The sequence below is a fragment of the Microtus ochrogaster genome, chromosome 6 (genome assembly GCF_000317375.1).
Source record: "Microtus ochrogaster isolate Prairie Vole_2 chromosome 6, MicOch1.0, whole genome shotgun sequence".
NCBI lineage: Eukaryota > Metazoa > Chordata > Mammalia > Rodentia > Cricetidae > Microtus > Microtus ochrogaster.
The window spans coordinates 45,887,584-45,906,205 of record NC_022013.1 but is presented as its reverse complement, the minus strand read 5'-3'; the positions used below and the strand labels follow the sequence as shown (position 1 = coordinate 45,906,205).

Sequence of the window (18,622 nt, the reverse complement as noted above, 5' to 3'; positions counted from 1 at the left end):
ACCGAAGGAGATGGGATATTGAATCAAGGAAAGTCTCAATATCTCAGTGAGCAGGCTGTTACCATGGACACCTCGGACTCAGTCTCACTGGGATCTTCTGAGAAGCTACGAGGGTCTTACCTCATAATGACATAAGGTATGGAGGCAAGAAGATTGACAATTGACTCTTCATCACTGGAAAGCAGGCCTTGAGAATTTGTACTCCTTTCATCTCTACTATCGAGTGAACTTCTTGGCCACCAGAAAAGAACAGATAGCTGCATCTGAAGTAAGCTACTAATGTGCTAAAAAGAACCTATTGTGCTTTCATGACACGTCAAGTGTGCTGAGAAAATATAGTATGGACATTAACATCATCTCAGAGCACAGTGACAGTCAAAATATCTAACAACTTGCACGGCATGGACACAGAGGTGTTCACTATAAACATCTGGTATAGACATGCCAAGGGATGTAAGATAGCATATCAGACTAAGGGTGCAGAGGAGAACCAGAATCTCACTCCTCATGCCGGGACTCTTCAAGGAAATTATCATTTCTAAATTTACAAACAATATCATAGCTTTTGAATTATGTTCAGATCTTCTCCGAACAGAGATCTGAGAAAACGTAATCATCAAGTTGCTTTTATGTGTGACCTTGGGGCACAGTCAAAGGGAGCTGCTTCTCCAAGTCTCGTTGCTTGTCTTCAAATAAGCTTCAAAAGAGTACCAATAGCCAAGAAATCCCAGTTCCTTCCTGGGTGATGACGCCAAAGATTAGAAATGCCTTCCAGGTTTTAACCTCTCTTTCCATGGGAGTTCCAGTGAAAAACTGGGTGGAGAAAAATGTAGAAAGGCCCACTCTTGGGTGATGAGCCCTGGTACTGTGCAATTTAATGTCTTCACCATCACTCATGCTTTTGGGGGGCAGGAATCAAACTGACTTTGAAGAACAAAGTATTGGAGAAATCAAAGATCCTTAAGAAATCCTCTGGTTCTTCTTTTTGCACGTTTAATTTTGTTATTGATTTTCACTAAGTCCTTCAGAGATCCCCTGTGTGCCTACAACTTTCTCTTCCTCAAAGGGAGATTTGGAGACAGTAACTAGTTTCAGGCATTTATAGACCATTTCCACCTGATGGTAGAAAGTCCAGACGTTTCCTAGGAACAACCTGTCCTGACAGTGGGTTGCAGAAATGTCTGAGATCATAGTGTACCTTTGGGGCAAAAGGCCAAGAAACTGGATTGAACAGCACACGAGGTTGATTAGGCTAAATGCAGTTCATCAGACTTTATCTTATAGATAAAAACATGTACCAAGAGCATGGTGGGTTGTCTGAGTGTCTCAGTCATTAGAAACAGACCCACCCTCCATTTAAATACTGATGTGGCTTTTGTTTCAGAGGGTTCCCTGTTGGCTCTAAGCAGGGGCAACTCTCAGCCTGGGAGATTTCCCACTCTGTGAGGACGGACTTCATTGCTTCCTTAGCTACCAGGAGGCTTTATTCTCTGGGTCTGTTTAAATAAAGATATTTTCTCACATTCCTCTCTCTCTCTCTCTCTCTCTCTCTCTCTCTCTCTCTCTCTCTCTCTCTCTGTGTGTGTGTGTGTGTGTGTGTGGGCATGCGCATGTGCGTGTGTGTTGGGGAGAGGTGTAAAGCCACATGCACTCAAGAGTCAGAGTAAGCACATGAAGGTCTCTTCTTTAACTGTGTGGTTCCTAGGAATTGAACTTAGACTACCAGGCTGGGCAGCAAATGCCTTTATCTTCTGAACCATCTCATCAGCCCAGGTTTTTTTGTAAAACCATCTCTCACTTTGTAGCCTGGGCTGGCCTGGACCTCACAATCCTGTTGCTTTAGTCTCCTCGATGGGCTGTAGTATGCATCACTATCTTGCTTTTCTCTCTGTCTGCTCTTGAGAATATTTGATCCAGTTGCAGATTCTGAGCAGGAAATGACCTTCTCACCTGCTCCCCACATCAGCTTCTCTGTGGCATCACCTGGCACATGCCATCATCTTACAAAGACTCTCCCCTTTCCCCTGAGCTGTCGCCTTCTTCACATCATTTGCATTCTCTTTAAAAGAAAGCCAGGTGCAGCGGAGGACATAGATTTTAAAAATCCCATTGCCTCCGCTAATGAATGAATCTCCAGGAAGCTAAATGAAAGAAAACAGCAGAGGCTAAGCAAAATGTTATGTTGTTATTGCATTGACAATAAAAAAAAATGCCTCACGATTCTTTTGGTTCCTAGACACATGAAATACTGTTTTTCTTCTTCCCCTTTCTGTTTTAGAGAAAAGACTCTTGCAGTTCTGATTGCATTGTGAGGAAAGGGCAGAATGTCCCATTGTCACTCACGGTGCTATAGAAGGAAGTGACATGCAATAAGCCTGGATTGCAGTCCTGGGTTTGGTCCACTACTTAGTGCACTGCGGCCCTGAAGATGCCGCTTACCCTTCTCTAGTGAAGAGGAGCTGGCAATATCAGTCTTCTGAAGAAGTGTCTGCAATCAAGCCAAAGACCACACTGCGATACCCAAGTGCACTAGGTTTCAGTAAGGAGTTTCTGTTAATTAAAATCATAGTAATTTAGGCAATTAAGCAAATTTGTCCCACGCAGGCTCAAAGCAACTTTTAAAGAAAACAAATTTTGCTTTCAACCCCAAATTTGTGTTTGAAAAACTGTGAGGCTCACTCAGAGAAGTGGAGAACTTTGTCCATACCACACAGCTCTGGGTAGCAGATCTGGGAGCAGAATCTACCTGAACTCCTCTGCCTGACTTTTTATAGGAATAGATCTTCCAGATATACATTCTAAGTAAAGACCACAAATAGCTTCTAGCTAGTTGTATTTCACATTTTGTTGTTAAATAAGTATGAAAAGCTTTCAATGGTCACTATTCTTCAGATTTCAAATTGTGGCTAATGGGCTGAGCTTTTGTCATAGGAATCCATGGTGTTTTCAAGAAAAAGACTCTTAAAATGCAACCGTGATGGAAAATACTCAGAATCCCAGAGGATTCCAAGAAACATACTCACAACTCGACTTGGTACATCGCAATTATTATAAAAAAACTTTATCCCTTCCTTCATAGTTCAAAGAGAAATATTAATTCATGGTCTTTGGATTGAAACTTCAGAAAAGAGAATACACACAACAAATATCACAGACACAAATTCTTTAGGTCTCTGGGTCCTTTGTTGTATTCAGTTAAACTGGTCTTCATGATACCTTTCATTAGCTCTACCAGTGTCAAAGTTCAGCTAACTCTCAGGGCTCCCATTGGTCTCCTTCCAGCCTTCTCCCCTCTTACATGACTATTTAAAGCACAAGTCTTAATCTAATGCCTGGACCCATTTTCAGATACTAAAATAAAGAAAAGTAAGGGTTCCAAAATTGCGTGTGTTCCTGTCATGCTTGGAAAATTGCACGGGTGTCACAGCCCTTGTGTAGGAATGTCTTGGCTATAATTAATAGTGAGAAAACTTCCCAGGGAGACTTGGGTTGGATTCCTTTATACAATGAAAATGTCCAAAAGGTTTCACTGGTGAATATGAATGAAATTGTTCCATCAAGCGATTTTGCTGATGCCATAGCTGGGCAATGAACAGCATGGGCTTTCTAGCGTAAGCTATGGAGTTTCTTCTAGAAATTCTTATGAGTTCCTCAGTCACTCTTTTTCTTCTCACCTTTTTTCTTCCTTCTCTGAGATTTTGCTCAAAGATACTCTCTGAGGAATTGTCTCCTAAGGTTCGGTGGACATGTGACTTGTCTCCCTGACCCCATATAGCAACAGGAGCAGGAACGCTTCCTTCTTTTCTTTATCTAATTGAATTTTCTTTCTGAGGACTCATGTTGGGGCTTCTGAGATGCTACTGAGAACTGAGCATTTCAAGAAAAACATAGGCAGTAATAATGATGTATCACTTGGCTCTTGTATGAAGAACAAGCAATCTGGTCAAGAGATTGAGATAGATAGATGATAGATAGATTGGTTGATGATTGATGATATATAAATAGATGACATTAGGTGATAGACAAATGATAGTTTGATGACAGATAGATAGACTGATGTTAGATAACTAGATAACAGGGAGATGATAGATAGAGATACACAGAGACCGAGAAGGAAGATGTACAATCAACACGCAAAGAGTGGAAAGGGAAACCTCAACTCTCTACTTCTGCTTCCAGCCTTTTGTCGACTTTCATTGCTCTCTCTGCCCCTTCAGCTCGTTATGGGTCTTTGCCTCTATAAATTCACCCATTCTCCTTTCCTCTGCTTATATGGATGATCACAGTGGGTATTGTACTTTGCAACTGAAGGATTCCAGGGCTGATCTGTGTCACAGACACGCTTATGATGCTCAGCAACATTTTCAATGTGGCACCTTTTCAACAGAGCAGAACCTATACTCCTGGGGCTAGATGCAGGAAGTGGAACCACCTCTGCTGTCAGAGCCTCACATCCCTTGATTTATCCGTCACCAATGCCTCAACACACACGTGCTTTTGCTCTGTTTTCAATCTTTGCATCAGACCAAAATAGAGTCTGTAATTGATAGCTCTCTCAGCAGAGCGTGACTTTCCATCTGGGGTAAAAATCTGAAAAGTCTTACTGAGAGTCAGAGAGTTGGAGTGACTCCAAGATTCCTCCTCATCATCCCACCGGCCGGGCTCTCATCTTTCTTTCCCCGAAAGGTGTGAATTTGACCTTTTAATTGGTCATCAAGGTTGCCTTATTCAGTTACTTGTGACGGAGACACAAAGGGCTTTGCAGGAGGACAGCCCACAGGATTCTATTTGAGGAGCGCCAAATGGTTCTCCAGGACCCAGCTGGCTCTGCAGTCTCTTGCACAGTGCCCGAAATGTGCACAGTTATTTTGGTTGTGTTATAATATTATTGCTCACAATGAAGTCTAATATTAAAGCAGAGAGCTCTTACACCTGCCCATTGTTTGGCTTTGGGAGAGATCAAGACTTCTGTGCTTCAGTTTCCTTGTCCTTGAGGCTGTAGCAACGGTGCCCACGCCACCAGTTTCTTACAGAGTAAAATGAGTTACTGCTTCTCCAGCCCCAGAACAACACTAGGCCATTTATGTGTATATCCAAAGGACCCAGAAGCGTGAAAAGGAATAAATATATTGTGTACATCTAGGCAAAACTATTATTATATATAGTTAACACAGACTAATTTTTATTGGCCATCAACAGGCTTACCCAGCTGTAAAAACCTACAAACCACAACAGTGACAAGCCCAGTAAGATAACAATGGTACAATAGTGGTGCTTATATCCTGGAGGTAACCAATAGCTGTCTAATTGGACAGAAAGCTTGCTTAATAGGAGGGAATTCATGCCTGGATTATAACCCCACTATCTGCGTAGTAACATTATAAACCTTAGAGGAGAGGCTACTACTACCATTTTACAAGCCAATATAATTTTAAACTTCATTCTGATACTTTATTTTATACCCACAGATAAGTGTCATTCTCACCACCCAAGGAAAAAAAATTTAAACAGATGGAGACTATTTTAGAAAGCCACCACTGGTTAAAATACAGTGAACATCAGACTGTGGGGTGCCCCAATTTCACTGATACATGTACAATATGATGCCTACACCCTTAGGGAACATTGCAGAAGAAGGGGAAGGAAGATTGTAAGGGACAGAGGACCAGGATGTCTGCTATGGGATAGTCTTTTACCTGTGACAGAGAAGCTGCATCCGTGAAACCTCAAGAGCATGGTTTCAAAACAACACTTGGACAATGATGACACTAGTTGACGTGCCAAAGTGGACGGGAAGGAACTCTTACAAGACCACACCTCTAGATAAAGTACAATAGGCATATAGGCAACCAATGGCTGCTGAGCTAGGGAGAAACAGTTTTCTCCAGGAATTAGCCCCTGATAGGTTTCCAATTCCCAGTGGTCAGCCCTAAACACATATACAAGTTACTCTAAATGGACTCAGCACATAAATGTTTTATGTGGTGTGTGTGTGTATGTTTGTGTGTAAAACAATAATAATTAAAAGAGAAGAAATCAATAATTTGAGAAGTGGGGGATACAGAAGGAGCTATGGAAGGGAAGGAGAGGTAGAAGTTATGTAAATGCAGTACTCATGTATGACTTTCTCAAAAATTAAGAAATTAAATTAAAAATCCATAGAACTTTTAACTAAAGCTGTATTCCAGTTGAAGCACCAAAATGTAGAAAACAAATTAGAGGGGGGAAAAAGCCCTTTAATCTATAAAAATAAATTGATTAAAGAGAAGACATTTCTATTTTTTTCTCATCTTAATTCTAAGCAAATAGCTTAAAAGCAGGAAGGATTTGAATGCTGGACACAAAGAACTAAATTTTAGTTTCTTCTTTTGTTAGGTAATTCAATTTGAACGTTCTGGTTGAACACACACTTACCTCATGTTAAAGTCTGGAGAGAGGGGACAAGTTTGGAGGTTTTCTTTATGTAGGCTAAGGTCTTACACTGAAATGTGAGGTTTGGGAAGGAGAGAGCCAAGGAATGGGGTTTGACGAATTTGGTCCATCCCTGGAAGAGGCTGTGCCTCACTGGACTCAGGGTTTGGTCCATCCCTGGAAGAGGCTGTGCCTCACTGGACTCAAGGGTTTGGTTCATCACTGGAAGAGGCTATGCCTCACTGGACTAATGAATTTGGTCCATCATTGGAAGACGCTGCACTTCACTGGGCTAAAGGGTGTTAAAGGTGCTATCTCTTTTGAAAGGGTTTTTATGTTATATGTGCTTGATCTTGGCAATGTTGGTTTGTGGAGAATATGAAACATGAGAAAAGGGCTCAGGAAGCTATAATAACGTTAAAAATAATAAAAGTCTTTTATCCATCTGAGAAGATTTATTTCACACTTAAACAACACATCTATCTGGGATTCTTTTCTCACTCAGCCCCTCTCAGGACCCAGGTTGGTAGAGCATCTTCCTTTGGACTTTTCCTAGTTGTTAACCCAGAGGCCTAGGAAAATAGGAGATGTCCAAGCTGATAAAACTTCTACCTGGAATTGGAGCATATCACTTTGTTTTAGATGATGCTGGCTGTGGTAGTTTGAATATTATTGGTCCCCATAATCTTTGGAAGTGGCACTATTAGGAGGTGTGGCTTTTAGGGATGTGTGCTACTGTGAGGGAGGGCTTTGAGGTTTCCTGTGCTCAGAATACTGCCCAGTGAGTCAGTTGGGTTCCTGTTGCCTGCAAGTTGTAACACTCTCAGCTCCAGCACTGTATCTGCCTGTATGCCACCATGGTCCCCATCATGATGATAATGGATTGAACCTCTGAAACTGTAGGTGAGCCACCTCAATTAAGTTCTTTCCTTATAAGAGTTGTTGTCATCATGGTGTAATGTGAGATTCCCCTCTGTATGCTGTGAATACCATTGAGGTAATAAAGAAAACTGTCTTGGGCCTGCACAGGGAATATAGGTAGGTGGGGAAAACTAAACTGAATGCTGGGAGAAAGAAGGAGGAGTTGAGGAGAAGCCATGGTGCCGCCGGAGACAGACGTGCTGAAACTTTGTTGGTAAACCACGGCCTCGTAGTGATGCATAGATTAGGGGAGATGAGTCAAATTAAGATGTAAGAGTTGGCAAATAAGAAGCTAGAGCTAAAGGGCCATGCAGTGATTTAAATAATACGGTTTCTGTGTGATTATTTCGGGGATGAGCAGCCGGGAAACGAACAAATGGCCTCCTACTATAATGGTGTCTCTTCACAGCAATGAAAACCTTAACTTAGACACTGGCAAAAGCAGCAGAGAAACACCCTCCTACCAGGCATTTGCAGAATGTTCAAGCTTATGCCCAGCATAAGACTGCAACATCTCCCCTAAGGAACTTGCTAGCTGCTTACTTCTGGGAGGCAAATACAATGACTTGTCCCCTTTGCCTTTCTGTAAGAATCTGCTGGGAGCACAGTGTGGTAAATTATGTCAGGTATCAGGCACGGTGGAATGTAGCTGTGATTACAACAGGAGAACTCTCTTCACCTTCCCTGCACTGGGATTCTGACCCTGGATGGATCACTTGGCTAATCCTAAGCCATCAAGTGACTGGGAAATGAATGATTAGTTCTCTCTAAAGACTGAAGATAAAGGCACGTGTGAGGGCACATGGTCAAGGAAGACTTGGGTTTTGCCTGCTGCCCAGTGACCTTTCTGAGGGAGCTTGGATACCTGCTACTGCCTACTGAGCTGATGCCTTGGAGGCTGGCACTCCTTACGCGTGAATCAAAGCTTTTTTGAGAATCTATCTTAGAGATTCAGGTATGACGTGTGTGTGTGTGTGTGTGTGTGTGTGTGTGTGTGTGTGTGTGTGGTGTGTACATATGTTTATATGCATGTGTGTAATTTCAAGGCAAGAATATATGAGGCAGTCATAGATAATGTGTGTCTCTTTGGAGTATGACTTCTTTAGAACATAGTGTTAAAGTGTGTTACAACATGTTGATAAAAAATAGTCAAATTACACAGCTGCTGAAGTGTGTGTGTGTGTGTGTGTGTGTATGTGTGTGTAGTCTCCTTTGTTTATTTGGTTGGTTGTTTTTTAGTGACAGGTTGTTTTGTTTTTTGAGACAGGGTTTCTCTGTATAGCTATGGAGCCTGTCCTGGCACTCACTCTGTAGACCAGGCTGGCCTTGAACTCACAGATATCCATCTGCCTCTGCCTTGGGTCCTGAATGCTGGGATTAAAGACATGAACCACAATTGCCCAGTTTATAGTCTTATGTGTTACCGTAAAGACTTGCCTTGAATTCTTGATCTTTCTGTGATCAAGTGCTGGGATTATAAGTGTGCACTACCATGCCTGGTAGGTTTCTGAATGCTATGTTTATTTAGGCATAATTCATAATTGCATACAACATAATTTATCCATTTTAGTGTAACATTTTAAGAGTTTGACAAATGTAGCTGGGCGGTGGTGGCGCACGCCTTTAATCCCAGCACTTGGGAGGCCAAGGCAGGCCGATCTCTGTGAGTTCAAGAGCAGCCTGGGCTACAAGAGCTAGTTCCAGGACAGGCACCAAAGCTACAGAGAAACCCTGTCTCGAAACCCCCTCCCCAAGAAAAGAGTTTAACAAATGCATGCATTCATTCATATAACTACCACCATGAACAAGATAGGGATCATTGTCTTCCACTTAAGATCTCCCATGTGCCTGTTTATAGACAATCTCACTTCCAACTCAGACCCTGGCAACACTCACCGTGTTTTTTTTTTTTCCTTTTGTAGGTCAAGAAGGATTTGATCTTTGAACATAGATCTGTTAGCGTTCTGTAACCCTTATCTTACTTATAGCTACAGTGTGTCTTAAACCGATCAAACAGTTGTTCAGAGCTAGGGAGATGGCTTAGTTGGTGAAGCAGTTTCTATGTAGGCATGAGGGTCTACGTTTGATCCCTAGGACCCACCTACAAAAGCTGAGCAGAGGGGATATTTCAGCACTGGGGAGGCAGTGACAGGTGACTCCCTGGGAATCACTGATTAGCTAGTATAGCCTCCCACAAAGCCCCAGGCCAATGCAAGCTAAAAAAGTTAGGGTAAACATCACTTGGGGAACAACAGTGGTGATTGGCCTCTTGTTTCCATATGTACATATACAATCGCCTGGACACAAATACACACACACACACACACACACACACACACACACACACACACACCTGCATACACAGACACAAAAGTTATTGTTGCATGGCTATCTCTTCTTCTGCAATTATGCAAACACGAGAAAGGGAAGAGGTTGTCTGGCCATTAGTTTTGTATTTTAAACAATTTTATCAAGTAGATGCTCACAAATATCATCACATGATCCATGAATATGTAATTGGAAATCACATTTATAATGTGATTCCACATTCCTCAGAAAAATTCTCTAAGTCACTACTCACTCATCACAAGTGGTATCCAATTTCTCATGTCACAAATCATGTTATTTGAACATTTCTGAAGAGTGTTGAAATGTTTGGAGCTACGCGGAACGAATATAACCAATGTGAATCCTCCCATACTCGTTCCGAATTAGACAGGAACATCTTCCATCTTGTGACACTTGCTTTCATGATCCTTTTTCCCATTTACATAATTAGTTGTTTATTTTGTGACTTCTGCACTCAGTATATTTTGCAGCAGATCGGACACGATGACGAGGCTCAGGAGCAGGATCACGAAGTCCTCGAAATCCAGTTTGTTTTCGGTGTGTTCATCAAGCTCAGAAAGAATGTCTTGATACTTTGGCTTTGTTTCTTCTCTCTGAGAATAGAGAATAAGTGAATTTTTATCCCGTGTATAAACTTTATATTTAGAGATGGTAATGAAAACTAAGGATGTTACTAACAGGAGCATGGCCAGGGCCACCTCATAATCACTGTGCAAAATCCTTCACGACTTGTCTCTGACAATCCACACAGTGATCTTAATGTATATGTTCTTCTACTACACCCCAGCTATGGGTAGACCCTCAGAGAAGTAAGTAATTTGCCTCAGAGCAAGCAACTTTTGCTGTGAAGTCAAGATTTGTGGCCTTACCTGCCTGATTCCAGAGCCACCCTTTTAACCAGTAACTTGTTCGGCCTTTCTTTGGACACAGAACTTTCTGTTTTCAGATCTTAAATATATAATCTCTTAACTACAGGAGGTACCTTTTATGTGTTCCCTGGACTGTGAGCTTATTCAGAAATAGAGGATAGAATATGCTAGAAGAAAGCACATTGCTTCGTGCGATGATTCAGCATTTAGTCTGAGTGTCAATCATATCCAAGCTTATAGCTGTCATGCACAGATTGTAGCAAAACATCCGAACAGCATTTAAGTGGATAGCGTTTTCAGTTTCAAACGCTTCTAGCAACAGCTGGGAAATCTGACATTTAAGGGCACGGAAGTCATTTGAGTCGCTCTGATACAGAGCTGTGTGTGACTTCGGTTTAACCAAAATGCTTCTCCATACAGCGGCTGCAAAAATCCCAGGAATGCTTGAGACAGTTTTGGAATGGTGGCGTATTTCTTTTACAGTCTGAGTCACCCTTGTTTCTCTAGGCTGGCTGACCCCGCAGGTCATATCTTCAGCTCAAGCCAAAGGAGCTCTTGACCCACGTGCTGAAGGAAAGCAGAGCACTTCTTAGAAAGGGTCAAAGTTCAATGAAAGGACTTTCCTTGTGGAACTTGCCAGTTTCCCCGAAAGGTCATTGAAGCATGCGGGCCTGTCCCCTCTCTGTGTTCTGCATGGTGAAGGACCAGAGAGATGGCTAAGCACTGGTGCCTCAAGGGTTTAACCAATCATCTTCTTTTAGTATCTTCTTGGAGTGCTCCTCAGTGCTGGTTCTGTTGTATCTTACTGGTGAAAAGTGGTCACTGGGTGTTGTGCTTAGCTTTTGAGAAAGGTAGCTTTCTCTTTAGGACCTAGACTTAGCAAAAAAGGTGCCTTACGGTTTACCAGAGAGCTCCACAGAGGGTTTAGAGTGCAGGTCTCAACCTGTGGGTCACAACCTCTTTTGAAGTCAAATGATCTTTTCATGGGGGTCATCTAAGACCATTGGAAAACACAGCAAATTACATTACAATTAATAATAGTAGCAAAATTACAGTTATGAAGAAGCAATGAATATAATTTTATGGTTGGGGGTCACCATCAGATGAGTACCTGCATTGAAGGGCTGCCACATTAGGAAGGCTGAGAAGACAGTGTGCATTTAGACATCAGAGGACAACTGCAGGTGTTCATCCTCTGTATATTCTACCTTGTCTGAATCGGGTCTCTTGTACACCAGGCTAACTGGCCAGAGAACTTCCTGGGACTCTCCTGTCTCCACCTCCCATCTCCTTCTAGGGGTGCTGGGATTACATATGTGTACTATTGTTCCTGGCTTTATTTGCATTCCCGGGATTTGAACTCAGGTCCTCACGCTTGTGAAGCAAGTGTTTTGCTTACTAAGCTACCTCTAAAGATCTCTCCAGTCTTTGTTCCTTTTGCATGTTGTACCATGCATGCACACTTGCACACAGTCACACTCCTGAGAGACACTTTGATAATATCTTATATGATTTTGTATGCTAAACCAACATATATACAATAGTTATTATCCTTGTAATATCTCAGAGCATACTAGACAACTTTTATACATTTTTTTTGTTATACCTGTGAGTAAATATTGGTGGTTTAGGCTTGGATGTAGCCTTCTTCATTTCTTATAACATTGCCATAAGTCAGTATTGCTCATAGTATAAGCATGTACACATGACATCAGGTTAGCCAACTGTAGAAGCCATCAGAAAAATTAAAATAATAGCTAACTGTTGCTCATACTTCCAATATCACCCGTTTTTTTTTTATGCTCAGAATCTTTTCTTTGTTTTCTCACCCTAACATGGTTCCAGTGTTTTCCAGTTTCACCATACCCTAAACTCAGCTGAAACTGCAGCTGTGGGCCACAGTGCCTACATGTTAGCTTGTTCATCAAATCCAACAGACAGCTTATATACAGGAGAAGCTCAGTAAATGTTTATTGATTGAAATAGTATGATGGCATCCTGGGGCTGGATTTCTTTGCTGTTTGGTGTGAATTTTGCTTATTCATGCCGGCTAATTCTCTTACCTCTGTGAAATTCCTAAGTTGGGTTTGCAGCAGATTTTTGGCAGTGGCTCTCCCAACCTTGCCATCGGGGTCAGAAGAGTTCCTGAAAATCAGAGCAATGGTAGCCATGGCCTTCTCTAGGTCTGAGCCTTTCTTCAAAGCTGTGCGAGAAGAAATGAAGAGTGGAGGCTCAGAAGAGGAATATGACGCTTTGTGCAGACACAGGGCTGTGTCTTCTGAGGGAGCGTGCAGAAGAAGCTTGCTTGGGCGCATTGCCCTTTCTTAGAGTTGGATTTGGGGCTATCTGATCCTGTATCTCTAAACAATAGAGAATGAAATTTCCTTTCGTAGCTTTTGAGTTAAAGTTAGGCTAAGATTTGACACTTTCTTGCATATGCTTGCCCTAGGAAAGCCCCTTTCATCACTAAGCCTTGGTTTTCTGTTGTTGGGATTAAAGGTGTGGACCTCTCTTCTCAGCTGAGAACTTTCTGGAATTGAGCACAGCAGCACAGGAAATAATCCTACAATTCGATGGTGGGGACTATGAGACGTGGAGAAACTGCACAGTCTCTGTAACCACAGCATCTCACCAACAGAGAGTGGCTCTCGTTGCTTCACCCTTTGTTGACACTACTTTGGTTATTCTAGGCCCTTATTTGCTTACTCTGGGGCCTTTTCTTTCCAGATAAGGCTTAGAATAATCTCACCTGTCTTCAGAAACCTTGCTGGAATTTTAATACAGATTGCACTAAAGACCCGTGGGAGGCAGACCACTGTCTTTACTTTTTGACAACCCTTGCCAGTCTGTGTTGACTTTCCAAATCCACAAATTCTAGGCTTCTCCCTGACTATCATTTCATCGGTGAAGAACAGTTAGGACCTTGGTTACGGCTGGCTACTAGTAAATAGAGGAGCTGGGATTGGAAACGCCAAACACACGAGCTGAGGTACTCAGGGAACTGTGTGTGTGTGTTTTGCTTCCCATTGAATCTGTAACACTTTCGAGGGCACCAAACACAAAGCAGGAAGCTTGCAAAATTTTTTTCTGAGTGAATAGCTGTAAAACTTATTTTAATTTTTTTCCTCCTTGGACTCCCATTTGGCTATAAGTTATCAATTTTGTGCTCTTGTGAGCTGTGCTTTCTGCTTGTAGCGTCTGCTTATCCAGATCCAACATGCCAACTTTCCTAAGAAGACAGTCTTGGAAAGTGCCCCTCTATTCTTTGCTCTTCTTTTTATCCCTTCGCTAACCATCTCTTCCCCCAACCCCTGTTGCTCCCAGGAGCTCATGTTTCTATCTCCTCAAGTGTCTAACATGTACTGCTCATTAAATACTGGAGGATGGGCATATTCTTATAACTCCTGATCTGTCTGCCCATATGTTTGTGCATGCCCATGTGTGAAGCACAATCCGAATTAATCTTAACAATAAGAACCCAGAGGCAGATACCGAGGATGAAAGTAGAAATATCAGAAAAGCTGAGGGGCTAGCCACCACAAAATCTCAAACCAAATGGGGCCTCCCGTCTCTACAAATCCTCAGACTGAATGGGGGTGATCCTATCTCTACCTGCCTTAATTCCTGTCTTCATCTACCTGGTGCTGGGATTAAAGGTGTGAGCCATCACCACCAACTTCTATTTCTCTTTTAGACTGGTTCAATCTCATGGCCTTGAATTCCTGATCTTTCTGCTTCCTCTTCCCCAATGCTGGGATTAAAGATGTGTGCCACCACTGCCTGGCCTCTATGGTTCTCTAGTGGCTAACTCCACCCTCTGATCTCCAGGCAAGCTTTCTTTGTCAGAATACAAGCAAAAGATCATACAACCCATGTGCATACATGCAGTGGTACTTTCTCTCGGCTTGCTCCATTTTTAATAACATTAACCTCACATTTAATAGGCTCAAGAATGAATTCTATGTAAACACAGTCGTGTTTTAAAGAGGTAGTTGCCTAGATAAAACACATTAATTCTTTAAAAAATGCATGAATAATTTGGTCTGATAGATTTATTCATCAGTAATCAAGACTAGCTGGCTATGGTGTAGAAAGAGCTTTGCTGGGTCTGAGGCTGTTCTTGGAGGCCAGGAGGTAGTGGTATATATACTGGATATGCCAGTCTGTCAAGGAAGGGGTAATTCTCAGGCTCTGAGTGAGTCTGCTAATAATGTCAGGCACCTTCCTTTGTTACTACGTATGTTCTGGGTGCCTTTCAAATATCATCTTATTTAATGCTTCCTCAAACCCACAGGGGCAGGTAATATTTGTGCCTTAGTTTTACACTTTGGAGACCTACACTTGGAGAGATTAAGACTCGTAAAAACCACGAAGAGATGAGGTGTGAAAGGCTTAAGGATTTGTCTGAAAGCTGACAAAAATATCAGCTTCTTTGGAATCTGTTGTGCAAGATTATCCACACTGGTTGTGCAAACGAGGCATTTCCCAGCCCTGGCTGTTCTCCGAATGGCACTCCATCTGGACCATCCGGCTTCAGGTTCTTATCCCACCTCTTTTGAAAGACAGCCCGCCTGCATCTTTCACTCAACGGTAAGCTTGCATATGTTCATGGCAAAAAAACAGAACTAGGAATATTTAAAATAGGAGGTAGCAAAGAGTTGTTTGTCCTAACGACACTGATGATATTTCTCTGAGGCTTTTTCATGCCCTGTCTTTACTGTTTGCTTCTTAATAAACCAGCGGGTTGCCGCCTAACTTTTTCACTGTCTGCTTCCTACAGTCTTGTGATTTAATATGTGAAGCATATTGGAAGGGCATATGCAGGGTTAGAAAAGCAAAGGTTGCTGTTTTGACATCTTTCATTGGCTCTCTTGTCTTTGGGATTCGGGGATGGTGATGTCTGGTAGGTAGCTCTTCCAGACTGCTCTGTGAGACCCCCTTCACTTTCATAGCTCATTGCAATGAATTTTGAACCACTCTCTGTGAACACCCAGCATCCGTGCTGGGCCTGGAACAGTGAATGACATCAGAGCAACGCTGACATCTTGGAGGTCACAGCAGTGGATGCTCCTCCCTGGGGAATGGATGTGATGCAGATCACTTAGCGCTTGTGTCCATCCTTTGTGGTAGGCCCAGATTACAGATGAGGAAACCGAGGCATGAGGAGTAACTTCAGAAAGCCAAACTGGCTCTTTTCTCGAATGCCCACTGCCTCCAAGTATCGCTTTTCAGGCAGCTGTAAATATTCTTCAGGGCTCTTTCCTACCCTCAAAGTCGCAACAGGTCCCTCTGTTTCACTTCTCTTATTCCCTGACCATAAAAATCTTAATAATTGTCACACTTGAAACTCTGTATCATTTCAGTTGCCTTTTAGATCACTGTTGCTCAAAGGGATAGACACACTGCAAACCACAGTCTTAATTTAAAACTTTCCCAGGGACAAATTAAAAAAGACTGAAAAGAAAAGGGTGAAATTGATTTTAATAATATATATTACTCAACTCAATATGTTAAAATTTTCAACAGGTAGTTAATACTAAGTTCATAAGAGATTTTATAACTCCCATTTATCAGTTTCTTTCAGTTTTAAAATCTCTATTCAAGTTAATCACTGCTCTCTATGGCTGGTACCTATCATGCAGGAGAGAGCAGGTCCAGGGCTGTATGTTTGCGGAGGTCAGTGACAACATTGCAATTACTTTTACAATTGTCCTCAGGTCATGGTATGTTGTGAATCTCAAAACACACGCAATATGTGTGTTAAGCTGAACTGACAACTTCAGTCATTTTCCACACTTGTCTCCTGCTTTCCCCTAAACCACGGGACACTAAACATTAAGCACTGGGTTTGGTGATTTCCCCAAAAGTTAGTAGCATAGAAACACCACTCTCAACACTACAAGGGCTAAGAATCACCTCATTCTAGAATTTCTCCTCATATAAGTTGCTTTTGCAAGTGAAAAGATGGAGGCTTGTAGAACACACATCTGCCCAAGCCCATACGGATAGTGTAGGCAGTACTGATAGTTAGTAAGACCCTATTCCTTATTCCCTGGGCCAACAATTCCCCTAATACTTTACTACCTTGGTATTAAGTACACATATGTTCTTACCCTACATCGCTGCCCCCTAAACATTCAAAGTGTTTAAGTTCAAATGACAAAGAGAGAGAAAGAGTTTCATGAACATTTCATGGTTTATCCAGAAGTTTTTCACATCTCAGGCATTCTTGATCCTGTTAATTGTAACTCTTGGCCTGCTGTTTTGTAGCAGGACACGGACACACACACACACACACAACGCACACACATTTCAACCATTCCATGCCTTACCTTTTATTGAAGCCAGTTGTTTAGATATTGAAACACTGCAAATTAAATAAAGGGAACAGTGAGTTTTTAGAGTTAGGATACTGATCTCTGCATAAAACGACACATGATTTAAAATGATTGTTTTTAATAGCTGTCCTCTGCCCCTTCTATTGGGGTATTGTGGTGGTTCGAAGGTAATTAGCCCCCATGGACTCATAGAGAGTAGCACTATTAGGAGGTGTGGCCTTGCTAGAGGATTTGTACCATGGTGGGGGCAGGCTTTGAGGTCTCTTATGCTCAAGCTATGCCTAGTTCAGTTCACTTCCGGTTACCTGTGGGATCAAGATGTGGGATGCTCAGCTCTTTCTCTAGCACCAGGTCTGCCTTAATGATAATGGACTAAATCTCTGAACTGTAAGCCACCCCAATGAAATGTTTTTCCTTGATAAGAGTTGTTTCTAATAATAATAGAAGCCCTAATGCTGTGGACTGCAGAATTATGTCATAAGAGATCAGCGAGTACTTGAGAGGTCAACCTGTCAGAGATGCATGTCTCATGGAGATAGACTTTCCTTAGCAAGGCAGTGAGGTATATGGCCTTCTGACTGTGTTAGCTCTCCTCATGGCGGATTTCTCCTGCAAAGAGCTCTTTCCCTCACATTACAGCTTGGGGAATCTTCTTACAGCACTACAGCGTGGTTATTGTTTACTGGGCACAATTTCCGCTTTGGTATATTGGATCGCTTTGCCAGCCATCGTGACTCTGGCGAGAAAGCAATCACACTCTCTCACCCAGCTCCTTGTGTAAACTTAGAAGTCTGCCTCCCTGTACTAATCTCCTTTGGTAGACAGTTGGTCAGTGTTAGCGTTCAGGCAAAGAGACCTCAATTGAGACATTCACAGATGCCCAACGACTAGAATTTTGGCGTGTCTGAAGTTGTTGAACCATGGCTTTCAGAGAGATAAAGAACAAACGTGTCCTGGTTTCCCTCTCCCAGCAGATAGGGAAGTGCTGCCCAAGCTAATCTCACGTTTACCTTAAAACAAATCCTTAACTCTTTGTACTTATTTTTATCTCAGTCTACTGAAGCAAGAAATTTACAGCTCGTATTTGACCCTGAGAGATAGCAGCTGGTGTAATCCTTAGAAGTCAAAAGGTTCCCTTTAGCCAGTTAACATTTAGCGAAAGTGCTAACAGGAACCAAAGGTCGCATGCCTCCTCTGTTTGTTTCCATACATTGCCTAGTTACCCGACAGGACCTCCACCTACTGGGGCAAAAGCAGCAGACTGAAGAAAAGATGATTCTTGCCTTGCTCCTGATTTTTTACTGATTATAACTTTTAGCTTATTTACCTAGTCACATTTAAGAAAATAACAAAGCACATGTAATCTCCTTCTGGATTTCCCTAATGATTTCCTCTCTGTCTCTCTCTCTGTGTCTGTCTGTCTCTCTCTGTCTCTGTCTTTCTCTGGGTCTCTGTCTCTCTCTGTGTCTCTGTCCCTCTCCCCTCCCTCCCCCCCTTTCTCGCCCCCCCACTCTCTCTGTGTCTCTGTCCCTCTCCTTCCCCTCCCTCTCCCTCTCCCCACCCTTCTCCCCCTCCTCCCACCTTTCACCCCTCCCCCAACTCCTCTCCCCCTCCCTTTCCAGTCCAAAGAGTAATCAGGGTGCCCTGCCCTGTGGTAAGTACTAGGTCCTCCCCTCTCCGTCCATATCTAGGAAGGTGAGCATCCAAACTGGCTAGGCTCCCACAAAGCCAGCA

General features: G+C 42.5%; 1 protein-coding gene across 1 annotated transcript in view; it reads right to left on the bottom strand.

The window, feature by feature from the left end:
- Positions 1–9,849: 9,849 nt before the first annotated feature.
- Positions 9,850–18,622, bottom strand: part of Sntn (sentan, cilia apical structure protein) — an 11,039-nt gene continuing 2,266 nt past the window's right edge. The window contains 3 exon segments of the mRNA XM_005348533.2: positions 9,850–10,274; positions 12,614–12,753; positions 16,883–16,917. Of these exon segments, the coding sequence (XP_005348590.1) occupies positions 10,116–10,274; positions 12,614–12,753; positions 16,883–16,917 (334 nt within the window). The 3' untranslated portion in view covers positions 9,850–10,115.